The sequence below is a fragment of the Oncorhynchus kisutch genome, linkage group LG2 (assembly GCF_002021735.2).
Source record: "Oncorhynchus kisutch isolate 150728-3 linkage group LG2, Okis_V2, whole genome shotgun sequence".
In the NCBI taxonomy this organism is placed as follows: Eukaryota; Metazoa; Chordata; class Actinopteri; order Salmoniformes; family Salmonidae; genus Oncorhynchus; species Oncorhynchus kisutch.
Window position 1 is genome coordinate 43,187,337 of NC_034175.2, and position 15,887 is coordinate 43,203,223.

Sequence of the window (15,887 nt, forward strand, 5' to 3'; positions counted from 1 at the left end):
AAAACAAATGTTCAGTGACAAATGACTGCTGCTGGTTTAATATTACAAAAATAGCACATCATTTTCAATCCACTTACATTGAAAGGCTTCTAACACTGGTTCTCATGCACTTTAACACTACCATTTGTGTACTTTTATACTGGCTAACCTGATAAAGCACTGATATGCACAAATGCACAGTTTTTTTAACAAATGTCACAAATGTCACCAGGTGGGTATCAATCTTACATCTAAATCTTAGGGTTTGGGGTATGCACAATTAATCAGTTTTCAAATGTGGAGACATCGGATTCTGAATGTTACAAAAAATGATAAACTCGTAGAGTGTGATGTGTGAATTCTGCCTACTGTCCAAATATTTTCTAACAAATCAATTAACACGTGTAAATAAAAATACAATATTTACCAAAACCTTTGACCATAAGGTACTTCCGCAGCAGTCAGGCGGCGCTGTAGCCCCGGCTGCAGTGCAGAAAGCAATTTGTTTTGGCCCTCAATATTCTCCGTAGAACGTGCTTGCTTGCCAACTTGATTTAGTAGTGTGGTAGAAAGTCTTCTGAAGAACCAGCATCTCTGCAGGTAGCAGGTCAATTTATCACAGTAAGTAAATCTGTTACAATTTAACAGCGGTAGATATTTATATACAATTCATTTTATTTGGTAAAGAACCGCCCTATCTTGTATTTTTGAGGCCTGTGAAGAAAATAAGCAGTTGATCGCTAGCAAGCTAACTAACGAGTTAGCACAGTTCATGTAGCCAGAGAGGAAGAGGCGAAGCGAGATCATCTACTCTGCCTAAAATCGGTCCACGAAAATAAGACAACGAAGTGAGGAATAATTTTTGTGTGGAGGTCGAATTTGTCGAATTTGGTCAACAACAAATGTAATTGGTAATTTACTACGCGAGGCATATTTGATCAAATAGAAGTTTCGTAATGGTTAATAATCCACTGAGTGGTCTCACGTGGCATTTCGGCAACTTTGAAAAACGACTTTATATCGGAGGCGTGTGAACAACAGGCAGAACTATCTGCCCTCGTTGGCTAGAATGGACCCAACTGATATCGCCGCCTGCCTGCCTCCCATATGAGGACATGTATTTCCATTGTTAGAATTGTCACTCGACTATCTCGTCCATGTAAGATCATCTTTGATGTAAGTACGCGTTGGACTCACTGTAAACTGCATCATGGTGTAAACTGCCCTTTTAGGTCATGTACTTGTTTGAATTGAGGCTGTTACTGTAACTACTAGTAATCCAAAGTACTTCATACAGTATGGACATTATAATAATGCTTGGTAGGTTGGGTAACATGACTGTCTTTAGCCAGGAGTGAACGTGGGTAACGCTTCGATCACACCGACAGTGTTGTTGCATTTTGGTACACCAGAATGACATTATTAATGTCCAATGAAACGCTGCGTTTGCGTTGCAGTGCGTTGGGCGTGGTGCATATGTTAGAGTTATCGAACGTATGCGTCAAACTATGCGTAGAGGGCTTGACAGAAATGGTAGCACAAGGTGAATGTTGAACTTTTGTTGCGTACATAACTGACTTGCCTAGTTAAATAAAAAATACATATCCAGATGATGCTGCGTACTATTTAAAAAAAAAAATCAAACTGCTGGTGTGTTCGGAGCTTAAGCAAAAGCTTTTCTCAATGCATACGTCTTGTGCATACATGCCCGTTGTGTAATTAGCTGATATGGCTAGTACTTGTATCTAAAGCATTTCCCATTTGGTTACTGTTGCTTGTTGATTTGTCACATTTAGATCTAGTAATTGTCTGACTCATTTTTTTTCAGACACATCATGGCAGAAAATCAAGCAATGTCTGAACTTGAGAAGAAGGTGGCAAGACAGATTGAGGTATATTGTCGTAGCAAAATGTATTCTACTGTAGCTGTATAGCCAAAGCTGGTGGTTTTATAATGACAGCTAACCTGGATAATGCTGGTCATCCCTGATTGACATGTTTTTCTTTATCTTCAAAGTACTACTTTGGTGATCACAACCTTCCAAGAGACAAGTTCCTCAAAGAACAGTTGCAGCTCGATGATGGCTGGGTGACCCTGGAGACTATGCTGAAGTTTAACAGGTTTGTGCAATTTACTTTTATTTGCTCAATTGGAATTTGGGACTTAATTCAGCCTACATAGTTTTTTTAATTTTGTTTTTTAGTTTAGTTGCTTGCTTATAACATGATTCCTAACTCTCCCCTCTATTTTCAGACTGAAATGTTTGACAACCGATCCCAACGTAATTGTTGAGTCTCTGAAAAAATCCAAGACTGGCCTTTTGGAAATGAGTGAGGATAAAACAAAAATCAGGAGAATTTCAAGCAAGCCTTTACCAGAACTGAATGATGAGTACAAAGATGCCCTCAAACACAAATCTGTGTACATTGTAAGTTGGGTTTCCAATATTTGAGATGCCACTGATTTGAGATCTTACAGCTGTTTTGGAGCTCTGTGTCAAACATGTTCTATGATCTCCCAGAAAGGTTTTCCATTGGAGACGACGCTTGATGAAATTGATGGGTGGCTGAAAGGGAAAGGAGTCATAGAAAACATTCAGATGAGACGAAACTTGCAAAAGAAGTTCAAGGTAATGTGGCAGGAGATATTTTTTCTTCCCCCAGATAAGATTGAGATGTTTAATAAAAACACACAGCATCTCCATCCATTTTCAGGGCTCAGTGTTCCTGACTTTCGACACTGAAGAAGTATCAAAGCAGTTCCTTGGACGCACAGACACCAAATCATTCAAAGAAAATGAAATGATTGTACTGTCAAGGTATGTGGAGGCTTAGCTACCATTGCCACGTCTCTAAGATGACCTATTGATACTGGTGAAAAATGTATATTAACTCTGCTCTTGTTTTCAGAGAGGACTACCATGCAAAGAAAGCAGAGGATAGAAAACAGTTCAAAGCGGAGGAAAAGGCTAAAGCTAAACAGTGAGCACATTACTGACACTTAATAATGTTATTTTTGTCTTATGGTAAAGTAAATTGTGCAAAATGAACTTTTATAGAGACAAGGACGAAAAACAAAAACATGCAGAGGAAGAGGAAATGGTAAGATCTATGGAAGTGCTATACTAACTCATTGTATGTTTTGAAGGGGGTCTTCTTCATTTGGACTAAACATTTTGAAATTGGCGTCTGTTCTTATTGGGCTAGTTTGTGTAGTACCCCCTCCAATTCAAGATTCTTTTTCTCCTGTTTGTTCCTATTGAACAGGACCCTTCTGTATTGTTTTTCTTCCCAAATCAGGGAGGTTTAAAGTTGCTCACTAGTGGTGCTCTGCTTTATTTTGCATTGTAGAAATCTCTGGACGAGCAGACTGGATGCCTGCTGAAGTTCTCAGGCAATCTTGACAGTGTTTCAAGAGAGGACTTTCACGAGGTTTTCTCAGGCCATGGTCAAATCAAATGGATTGATTTCATCAGGGGTGCCAAAGAGGCAAGAATTGCAATGTAATAAACTATTTGACCCACCCTTCAATTACACAAATTAAGTTGGCATAGGAAATAATGATCAATTATTATTTTAAAGGGTACCATCCTCTTCAGAGTGAGTGCTAAGGAAGCTTTTGATAAGGCCAAAGAAGCAAATGGAGGAAACTTGAAAATTAAAGACAAAGATGTTACTTGGGAGGTGGTGGAGGGAGATGCTGAGAGGGAAACTCTGAAAAAGATAATTGAAGACCAACAGGAATCTCTCAACAAACAAAGAGGCAGAGGTAACTGATTTCAGGGGAGGGGGGGTGATATTTCCTGTCTGATCTGATGGAACATTTCCTTTCGCTCTTTACAGGTGGCCGAAAATCAGGTGGGAGAGGGGGGAGAGGAGGAGGACGAAGGGACAGGGGTGGACGTGATGGCAAATCACACTACCAAGGCAGAAAGACCAAATTTGATGATGGCGATAATGATGACGGTAAGAGCAGTTATGTTAGGATTCTGGTGAGACAAATGTCTCTACCAATCTTCAATGAGAAAATAAACATTGAAACAATTGAGTATGTAATATTTTCCTTTTAACTTACATTTCTCCAATAGCACCTCCTAGTCCAAAGAAGCGAGCACTGGCAGGAGCGGGCAAAGACGCTGATGCTCCAGCTGCAAAGGTTGCCAAAACTCAGAATGGTTCTTAGAAATGATATCTACTGCACATCTCAATGAAATATTGTATTTGAAAAGAAACTAACTGAAAACATAGAACAACTTTATTCCATTCCAGTGGAGGCTTCAAGAGAACTGTAGACAGTTCACTTTGATGTCAACCTAGAAAACAATTTGTAATGCAAATGGAAACGGTAAATTTCTACCCTGAACATAATTTTTTTTATTTTATGGGTTTGTCTTATTTAATATGGATTTAATTTGTTGACTGCGTCTGAACATAATTTCATTTCAACAGGAGTGTATTATGCTTGTTTGTCACCTCCGTACGAAGACGTGCATGTCAATAGAAAGTTGTTAATCAGTGCCATTAAATTTTTCCTCAATTATTTTAATCGTGTATACTGTTCAATCCTAAAGCCCAGATCTAGGTTCTTCCTAATTTACTTTTGTGAATAGCCAATAAAATGTGATTTTTAAAAAAATGGACAGACTTTTGTTAACATTGCCCCTTAACGATGTAGATTTTTGTGGAACTTGTAGGACGCTGGCAAGTCACATCTTAGCTCTGTCAAGGAGAGAAACACGGGCAGGATCAATTTGTATACTTGTTCGGCATTTGTTACCTGCTATTCCAAGTTATACTCTTTTGTCACTTGCTTTCTTCTGTATGTGCTGAAATTCTGCAAAAAGAGAAATTGGACAACCACTTATGACAGAAGTTGATGGAGTAATACACCACAATTGAGTGTTCTGACAACTTACATCTCGTGTTGATGTTTTGTGACAGGAATATACTGCTGTCATTACCATAGTTAAAGCGGTCCTCAAACTGCATGTCCAAAACTTTTTTTAATTTTTAAAACATTTTTTTAGAAAGCGATCAAGGTTTCTCAACTTTTTATATTTGAAGTGAGAACTTGCCTTGGTTGTGTTTGGTACCAAACGGGGGATTCATTATCACGGTGTCATATTCCTTGGCATAGCCATGGGCTCTCAGGAAACGCACGTTACACTATCTCCAGTGTATCGTCAATGTCAAACCCAACAAACAAACTAAGAACAAGGCAAGTGGTTAGATAAAAACTGAAAAGTTATAGTGGAGTATTATTTTCTTACCCTACATCAAGCATTGCTGCACCAATGTTAAGAACTCCGCATCCCAAATCTGCAACCAATTTGCCTTTGCTGTCATGTGGTGTGGATTGTATAAAGCATATTTTATTTAACCAGACTAGTCAGTTAAGTAGAAATTCTTATTTACAATGACGGCCTGGAAAAAGGCCTCCTGCGAGGTGTCTGAATGAAGAGAACTGCCCAGTTTGTGTGTTGCAGCTCGTTCCAGTCGCTAGCTGCAGCAAACTGAAATTAGTGAGCATAGGATGTGTGTGTTTTGGGTACATTTAACAGAATGTGACTGGCAGAACGGGTGTACCTGCTTAAAGGAGAAATGTAAATTACTTAAGTTAGATTGAAATTTTGTTGGAATTGAAATTGCTTTGTCTAAGAATTGGAATGCCAACAAATTGGGAAGAGCCAGTAGCGGAGGTTTTGGCAGATTTAAATGTAATGCCGATATGGATGCCTCTGAAGTTGACGTTACAGCTTGGCTAATGGGAAAATGCTGCCATACAGTGGATTCGGAAAGTATTCAGACCACTTTTTCCACATATTTTGTTACAGCCTTATTTTAAAATGGATTCAATTGTTTTTTTCCCTCTCAATCTACACTACCCCATAATGACAAAGCAAAACCAGGCAAATATATTACAAATTAAAAATGTATGTAAATGTAATATTTAAGTATTCAGACCCTTTACTCAGTTTGAAGCACCTTTGGCAGCCTCAAGTCTTGGTTATGATGCAACAATATTAGCACACCTGGATTTGGGGAGTTACTCCCATTCTTCTCTGCAGATCCTCTCAACCTCTGTCAGGTTGGATGGGGAGTGACGCTGCAGAGCTATTTTCAGGTCTCTCCAGAGATGTTCGATCAGGTTCAAGTCCGGGCTCTGGCTAGGCCACTCAAGGATATTCAGAGAATCCCGAAGCCACTCCTGCGTTGTCTTGGCTGTATTCTTAGGGTTGTTGTCCTGTTGGAAGGTGAACCTAAACCCCAGTCTGAGGTCCTGAGCACTCTGGAGCAAGATTTCATCAAAGATCTCTACTTTGTGCCGTTCATCTTTCCCTCAATCCTGACTAGTCTCCCAGTTGCTGCCGCTGAAAAACAACCCCGCAGTATGATACTGCCACTAACATGCTTCCTTGTAGGGATGGTGCCAGGTTTCCTCCAGATATGACGCTTGGCATTCATGCCAAAGAATTCAATTTTGGTTTCATCAGACCATAGACTCTTGTTTCTCATGGTCCTTTGGGTGCCTTTTGGCAAACCCAAGCAGGCTGTCTTGAGTGGCTTTCGTCTGGCCACTCTACTACCATAAAGGCCTGATTGGTGAAGTGCTGCCTAGATGGTTGTCCATCTGGAAGGTTCTCCCATTTCCACAGACGAGCTCTGTCAGGGTGACCATCGGATTCTTGGTCACTTTCCTGACCAAGGCCCTTCTCCCCCGATTGCTCAGTTTGGCCAGGCGGCCAGCTCTAGGAAGAACCTTGGTGGTTCCAAACTTCTTCCATTTAAGAATGATGGAGGCCACTGTTCTTAGGAACCTTCAATGCTGCAGACATTTTTTGGTACCCTTCCCTAGATCTGTGTCTCGTCACAATCCTGTCTACGGACAATTCCTTCGACCTCATGGCTTGGTTTTTGCTCAGACATGCACTGTCAACTGTGAGACCTTACGGTATATAGACAGGTGTGTGCCTTTCAATTGAATTGACCACAGGTGGATTCCAATCAAGTTGTAGAAACTTCTCAAGAATGATCAATTGAAACAGTGTGCACCTGAGCTAAATTTTGAGTCATAGCAAAGAATCTGAATACTTAAGTAAATAAGATATTTCTGTTTATTATTTTGTATAAATTTGCACAAAATGTCTACCTGTTTTTGCTTTGTCATTACAGTGTGTGTGTGTGTGTGTGTTTTTATTGAATACATTTTAGAATAAGGCTAATGTGGAAAAAGTCAAGGGGCCTAAATACTTTCTGAATGCACTGTTTATTTTTCTACTAACCTGGGTCTTACACTTTTTTCCCAATCGAGGACAAAGAAAGTATTTTAAACGTCTGTCCAGTTGCAGGTTGTTTAATCTCACGTTGGCAGATTGTGTGAAGACTGATAATCTGCCAGGATTTAACGGGATGTGTGCGATCCGTGCAGCATTAGTTTGGTTTTGGGGGCTTTCTTCACTGGTTATATGGACATATCAGGGCGAAGGCGATGATTAAAGTTATTTGCGTGTGTGCAACCATGGATCTCTAACACAGGATAATCACGTATCTGACCAAATTACGTGAGATTTTAATTCTGGGTTAACATCACAGGTGGTTCTATAAAAAAATGAATTCTGAAAGATTAAATACACAATTCGTATCGATTGAAATGCCTCTTGCATGTGTGTAGACAAAAGAAAGCGAGCAAGAGGTTTTTCTCAACCCAAAATCCGTCCACAGAAATAAGACCAAAAAGTGAGGAATAGCTAAGTTTCCATCCAATTGGTGACAGATTTCCATGTGAATATTCAAAACTCTGCTTTAAATGGTGCCAAACTGTGAAAATCATGTTTTTCATCAAATTGCTTGTTATTTTGATGAAACAAGTTCATAGTAGGTTGACCCAGGTATGAAAAATGACAAGCTGGTACATTGACATAGTTGATCATAACGTTTCTGGTCCCTCCCTCTGGTTAAGAGGATTGGGCCAGTAACCAAAAGGTTGCTGGTTCGAATCCCTGAGCAGACTAGGTGAAATCTGTTTGTGCAAGGCACTTCACCCTAATTGCTCCTGTAAATTGCTCTCGATAAGATTGTCTACTAAAATGTAATGTAACATGCTTGGATTCAGGAGGCAGGCATTACTTCTGGCTTTATGCAATGTCACGTAAAGCTGGACATTTTATACACCAATGGTAGCGTCTTAAGCTTAACTACACTGAACAAAAATATAAAGTGTTGGTCCCATTAATCATGAACCCGAAATAAGATACTAGAAATGTTCCATACACACAAAAAGCTTTGCAAATTTGTTTACATCCTGTTAGTGAACATTCCTTCTTTGCCAAGACAATCCATCCACCTGACAGGTGTGGCATATCAAGAAGCTGATTACACAGGTGCACCTCATGCTGGGGGACAATATAAGATCCCTAAAATGTTCAGTTGTCACAAAACATAATGCCACGTTTATCTCAAGTTGAAGGAGTGTGCAATTGGCATTCTCTACCATAAGCCACCTCTGACCTTTTAGAGAATTTGGCAGTATGTCTAAAGAGACTCACAACTGCAGATGTGTCATGTGGGCAAGAGGTTTTTGATGTCAATGTTGTGAACAGAGTGCCCATGGTGGTGGTGGAGTTATGGTATGGGCAGGCATAAGCTATGGACAACGAACATAGGTGCATTTTATCGGTGGCAATTTTAATGCATATCGATACCATGACGCGATCCTGAGGCCCATTGTCGTGCCATGCCATTCATCCGCCGCCATCAACTGTTTCGGCACGATAATGCACAACCTTCTGTCTCAAGGATCTGTACACAATTACTGGAAGCTAAAAATGTACGACAGCGTATTCCAGTTCCCGCCAATAAATAATTAATGAAAGACATTTTAGGAAATGTAACATCTACTGTCTGCACAGCTTCCCAGGCAACTACTGCAGCAGAAATGTTGCGATACAAAATCAGCTTTCCCAAGTTAAAGAAGAAGGGGGGGGGGGGGGTATGATGTGAAGACAGACCCAACATACTGTATGTAGGTCATAGTTATTCATTTCAGGCACACAATTTCCAATTAAACATTGGGAAGTTTCACAAAATGGTGCACGACCAAATATTGCATATTTCGAATTGAGTTCTTAAAAAACACATTGTAGAATAAGTAGATCACCACATCAACAAATGTGATCGCATCATAACTCAGAACAGTAAATAAAAGGAAATTAAATTCACTACCCATTTAAAATATTACAGGCATCCCCTCTTCAATGGGGTCAGCCTTGATCCAGAGCCGTATGTGGGGAAGCTGTGCGAGCTGTCCATCCCAGGACCCCTGTCTTTCTTGTGTAAGGCCTGACAAGGAGGCCATAGCTGGATTTGTCTCCCGCTTCAATCTTGGCGGTGACTGAAGCTAAGCGGGTGACTGAGGCTTGCTTGTTTGAAGCGGGGTAAATGGGTACGCCTCCTCTCCCGCTCCCCATCAATCTCTGTAGTTGGTTGCATTTCCTAAAGCCTAAGTAATTCACTTTTACTTGATATGATATAGATTTTTTTAAACTTTGGTATTGTTTTTTTTCTTCAAGCATTCGGACAGGAGATGAGTGCAATTGTGTATTGCTGCTGTTTGTCTGATATCAAATTTTATTGGTCACATACACATGGTTAGCAGATGTTATTGCGAATGTTGCGAAATGCTTGTGCAAAGTTTCCTAAGGACTAGAAGTGAGGCAGCCATATCCAACAGTCTATGATAATCTCTGTTGACCATGAGAGCATTTTGCAGAGAAAATGAGGTGAGGCATACTATTTAGGCACGGTATATGTGGCCCATTGTTTACCTTGTTACCTGGCAATAACCACAAGGGTGTTTCAAAGAGCTGTCAGTCAAGGCAAGCTCATGAATATAAGTTTCCCACCCACTCAGCCTGTTCTTTCAGGCTTCCTGATAGTTAGATTTCTTCAATTCTGAGCATTTTAATAGCATAAAAATACTAAGGGTTATGTTTTGGTCATTTAAAAGCTATTTTTTCTTGGGAATCAGGATGACTGCACGGGACCTTTAAAAACAATATGCCCATTTTCCCACCAGAGATGTTTCCATCAAATTGACCTGTTGCAGGAAAAAGGCTGTGCATGATGAGTAGGGCACATAAATAACTTTTGCCGTTAAATTCCAATGTACCGAATAAAACATACAAGTTAAATGGATTTCCATCGCATTTAACGCTACTGATGGTTTTGTTCCCAAAAATGTTTTTGCGTTATAGCGAATGTGGTCTTGGCAAGTGCGCTCTGCCAACAATTTGCAGATACAGTGCAGGTAGGATAGCCTACATGAGATTATTATGGACAAAAGAGCAAGGTCATTTTTATTTGTCAAACAGTAGCCAAGCATCGATCATCACGTCTGCAGAATAAGACCCTCTATATTTATTGGAAAGGAGCATCAATCGCATGCACTTCCACCACCTTGTGAAGTTTAGAACTTAAGTTTATCTTAAGTTTATCACTGGTAACATCAGGTATATATTTAGAAATCAAGCTATTACACAGATAGAATCTATGGATAATCTTAAAGAAGATCTTCTTTACTTCATTGGTCACCATGAATTTGTGTGGAGTGAGCCAAGCACAGCGCCAGTTTACATCAGAAGATGAAGCTCAACAAAATATCGAAGAGGGAAAAGACTTCCTGTAGAAAATATCCCTTAATAAACGATTCTTGAATTTCTTATCTAGTAAACTTATGCCATTCACCTGGATATCACTTACAATAGGAGATATTCCAAAATATGCATTATTCTGAAGTAAAGATATTATCCTACTAGGTATAGCTTTTATAATAGTGCCATTCCTTGCTTGAAACCTCAAAATTGTATATTTTCATAAATTCTATCTGTGTAAATAGATTCCCACTAATACTAACTAATTGGCTGACAAGAACAATGTTTTTTGAGAACCAGTTACAGTAAAATCACATCTTGTTAATATGTAATATTGAACCATTATTCCATATAAAACATTTGAGGTGAAAAGTTGTGGTTATACAGCAAAGCCCAGCACATTAAAGCCTGCTTGTGAAAAGCCGCCAATTTCACAGGAAGTTTACCAACAATATAGGGACATTGTAGTAAAAAATTAAGCCCTCCGAGCTTCTGAAAAACAAAATGAGGTATAATGTTCCAGACAATATGAGGATTTTTTAAGTACCTTTTAGTGAAGTCTAAGAATTTTAGACCGCCATCCCAAACCCTGTTGGTGATAATATCTATTTTTATCTTATGTGGCTTGTTTTTCCATATGAAGTTGTACAATAGCCTATCTAAGGTACAGCAAGTGGATTTGGGAATATCAATAGATGAAAAAAGATAGGATGCACGAAATAGCCCCTCAGCTTTGAAGACTTAAATCCCTCCCTAACCATGAAGATAATTTTTTGGGGGGACAGATTCAGTTAGAGTTCAAATTAAAATCATTCACAGCCTTAAGAATTTTGGTGATCTTTACACCGAGGTCGGTTACAGTATATTTTTCAGAGATGTTTACAATCTGCTGGGTTGACAGCTCTTTTCAGAACAAACATCTCACATTTGGAAAGATTTAATACCAAACCTGAGATTTTGGAGAACTGCTTTCACAATATCCAATGCTAATCTAGCTTGTGACACATTTGTCAAAAAAAGTGAGGTGTCATCTGCCAGTTGGGATATCTTGATCTCTCTGGCCTGGAATGTAATGCCTTCAAATTGACTTTGATAAACTAATGAGCACAAGATTTGAGATACTAACACATTTTTTTTTTAAAGGTGAGATTGGACAACCTTGTCATATTCCTTTGTAAATGTTAATCCTTGAGGATGTTCCATGACAGAGTTTGATAAAGCTATTGCCACCATTATACAGAGTTCTAATAGCATCAACAAAAAAATGACCAAACTTCAAATGCTTAAGACAATCAAAGATAAAATTGTGCCTTACAATATCAAATTCTTTCTGAAAATCCCAAAATAAGATAACAGGGAAGTCATCCAATAGATCACAATACTCAACCAAGTCTAACACCAGCCTCAGGTTATTAGATATATGGCGCCTGTTCATAAACGCTGATTGACATTCATCAAGCAGATCCTTCAAGCAAGACTTTTCGCAAAGATTAAGGCTATAATTTTGTAGTCGTTATTTAGGAGTGTGATTGGACGGCAACTATCAATATTTAAGAGATCCTTGTGTGGTTTAGGTATATGAGTAATAACCCCTTGCTTCAGAGAGGCAGGTAGTTCTTCCTTCTTTATAGCCTCAAAAGGTTTCAAGTAAAAATTGTGCCATTTCTTTAGAGAAGGTTTTGTAGAATTCAGAGGTTAATCCATCACAACCTGGAGATTTGTTATTTTTTAATTGAGCAACCCCATATTGGATGTCTATAATGGATAAATCTTGACAACAAGGCCAATTTAATTCTTCACTAACCTCTATAGAATCAAGGTGATCCTTAGAGTCACTCAAATTGTTATCTAAGGAGTAGAGATTATCATAACACTTAGTGGTAAAGTCTGATAACTCCCTTTTATTTATTTAACTAGGCAAGTCTGTTAAGAACAATTTCTTATTTACAATGACGGCCTACAAACAGTGGGTTTAACTGGGACAGAACGAAATAATTTTACTTTGTCAGCTCGGGGATTCGATCTAGCAACCTTTCGGTTACTGGCCCAATGCTCGAACCACTAGGCTACCTGCCGTCCCAGTGGTAACCCCATCCTCATGTGTGTGGAGTTCCCCTCTCCTCTTTTCCGAATTAAAAAAAGTATCTACTGTTCTTTTCACCTTTGTCACACTATTGTTTTCTGGATTTTATTAAGGCTCCTCTAGCCTTTTCCTCATAAAATGTATCTAGTTGATTCTGTAAATCATTCAATTTAGCTTTCTCATTAAGATCAAGATGCTCAATCTCTGTGATATCCGCAATTGTCTTAAGAGAGTTTGGCTACCTCACATCGCCTTCTTAAATAAAGATGTTTTCCATAAGTAACACAGGCTGAGCGGATTTTACATTTCTGCAGTTCCCAATATTTCCCATATTCTGCATTAGATGTGGCAAATATTCCAGTAAACTGAAATTAGATTCTTCATCACATTTTTTAAATCATCATGCAATAACAATGAGTTATTTAATTTCCAATAACCACCAGAGTATTTCTTACCATTACTGCACATTCTTCTAGTCAGCCTTCTGACAGTATTTGTACATCTACAGTGCTAGATTCAACACTAGAGGTCGACTGAATTAGGGCCGATTTGAAGTATTCATAACAATCGGTACTCGTCATTTTTGGATGCAGATTATGGCCGATTACATTGCATTCCAAGAAGAAACTGCGTGGCAGGCTGACCACCTGTTACGCGAGTACAGCAAGGAGCCATGGTAAGTTTCTAGCTAGCATTAAGCTTATCTTGTAAAAAACAATCCATCTTCACATAATCACTAGTTAGCTACACATGGTTGATGATATTACTAGGATAACTATCTTGTCCTGCGTTGCATATAGTCAATGTGGTGCCTGTTAATTTATCATCAAATCACAGCCTACTTTGCCAAATGGGTGATTATTTAACAAAAGCGCATTTGCGAAAAAAGCAATCGTTGTACGAATGTACCTAACCATAAACATTAATGCCTTTCTTAAAATTAATACACATTAGTATATTTTTTTAAACCTGCATATTTAGTTAAAAGAAATTCATTTTAGCAGGCAATATTAACTAGGGAAATTGTGTCACTTCTCTTGCGTTCATTGCACGCAGAGTCAGGGTATATGCAACAGTTTGGGCCGCCTGGCTCGTTGTGAACTAATTTGCCAGAATTTTACATAATTATGACATAACATTGAAGGTTGTGCAATGTAACAGCAATATTTAGACTTAGGGTTGCAACTCGTTCGATAAAATACAGAACGGTTCCGTATTTCACTGAAAGAAGAAACGTTTTGTTTACGAAATTGTAGTTTCCGGATTTGACCATATTAATGACCAAAGGCTCGTATTTCTGTGTTTATTTTTTTACAATTAAGTATATGATTTGATATTTGATAGCGCAGTCTGACTGAGTGGTGGTAGGCAGCAGCAGGCTCGTAAGCATTCACTCAAACTTTACTGCGTTTCCAGCAGCTCTTAGCAATGCCTATCAACACCTGAGATTAGACTGGTAATACTAAAGTGCCTATTAGAAAATCTAATAGTCAAAGATATATGAAATACAAATGGTATAGAGAGAAATAGTCAACACCTCATAACTCCTTAACTGGGAATATTGAACAACCAGCGTTCATATATATTAAGTCAGTTAAGAACTAATTCTTATTTTCTATGACGGCCTAGGAACAGGGGGTTAACTGTCGTTCTGCCCTGAACAAGACAGATTTTTTACCTTGTCAGCTCAGGGATTCGATCTTGTAACCTTTCAGTTACTAGTCCAACCACCAGGCTACCTACCTGCCACCCCATATGTTCTGAGCAATGAACTTAATCGTTAGCTTTTTTACATGGCACGTATTGCACTTTTACTTTCTTCTCCAACACTGTGTTTTTGCATTATTTAAACCAAATTGAACTGTGTTTCATTATTTATTTGAGAACAAATAGTTCATTGTTCATTCAGTATTGTTGTAATTGTCATTATTACAAATATAATATATATACAGTGGGGCAAAAAAGTATTTAGTCAGCCACCAATTGTGCAAGTTCTCCCACTTAAAAAGATGAGGCCTGTAATTTTCATCATAGGTACATTTCAACTATGACAGACAAAATGAGAAAAAAAAATCCAGAAAATCACATTGTAGGATTTTTAATGAATTTGCAAATTATGGTGGAAAATAAGTATTCTCTCATCTTTTTAAGTGGGAGAACTTGCACAATTGATGGCTGACTAAATACTTTTTTGCCCCACTGTATATATAATATATATATAATCAGTTCTTGAATGTAGTGAACGATCTCTATTACTCCATGTGTATTGTTTCTCTCCAGGGGTTTTAACTCTCCATATGTCAATTAAGTCCAGGCTTTGGCAGAAGTTCACCAACTTGTTCACACCAATGTTAGGCCTATGGGGCAATCTATCAGTCTGATTAGAATAAACCATATTAAAATCTCCACCAACTATAATCTGACTGGATGGATATTTTCTCAGAAGACTTAAGAATTTCCTCTAGAAGTAAGTTATTTTGAGGACTAGAACAGGATACATTAAAAAAACACAAATAATCTGTCCATGTGGTTGATGACCGCTACTAACCAATGACCATTGGTGTCCACTTGAGTAAACAAAAATGTCCCTTTGAAATTGTGTGCTAAAATTGCAACCCCAGCTCAATGATTAGTCCCGTGGGCCAAAAAAATGTCACTGCCCCACTGATAAAAAAGAAGAAGAAGTCCTCTTTGCATGAATGTGTTTCTTGAACGAATACAAGATATGCGTTGCAGCCCTTACAAAAAAAAAGTCTCTCTCTTCAACAGGTTTCGTATCCCCCTGGCATTGATTGACAAACGTCAAGTCCATATAAACAGAATAGAAAGAAAAATCCTATGCAATTTCGCACATTTTTTTCTACTGAGCGTTGTTCCCTATTGTGTTTACTATAAACCACGTTTTGTTACATTTAAGTACATTTGAGCGGGGTTAAGGTTACTCGGAACAAGCTAAAATCTCGTCTGCACTCGGTAGCTGCTGCCTGTAAATGGAATCCCATGGGTTTTATTTTATACCTTCTGTTGACCAAGTTTGAGCTAGACTTTTAGCAACAAAAGCTGCAACTCATAGCACACCCATTGTCAGAGCTACGGGGAGCATGTACAGAGACAGAGTAACACTTCCGCATTAGTGGGGTCTCAATGAAAACAATCCGAAGTGAAACGGACGCTAC

The 15,887-nt window shown here is 38.7% G+C and overlaps 1 protein-coding gene across 1 annotated transcript; it reads left to right on the forward strand.

The window, feature by feature from the left end:
- Positions 1 to 416: 416 nt before the first annotated feature.
- LOC109866533 (lupus La protein homolog B-like) lies at positions 417 to 4,525 on the forward strand. Its single transcript, XM_020455250.2, has 12 exons — positions 417 to 600; positions 1,808 to 1,871; positions 1,997 to 2,100; positions 2,234 to 2,408; positions 2,502 to 2,609; positions 2,695 to 2,798; positions 2,890 to 2,961; positions 3,039 to 3,081; positions 3,331 to 3,468; positions 3,562 to 3,748; positions 3,823 to 3,945; positions 4,068 to 4,525. The coding sequence occupies exons 2-12, from the start codon at positions 1,815 to 1,817 to the stop codon at positions 4,160 to 4,162; spliced, it is 1,206 nt and encodes a 401-aa protein (XP_020310839.1). The 5' UTR covers positions 417 to 600; positions 1,808 to 1,814; the 3' UTR covers positions 4,163 to 4,525.
- Positions 4,526 to 15,887: the final 11,362 nt, after the last annotated feature.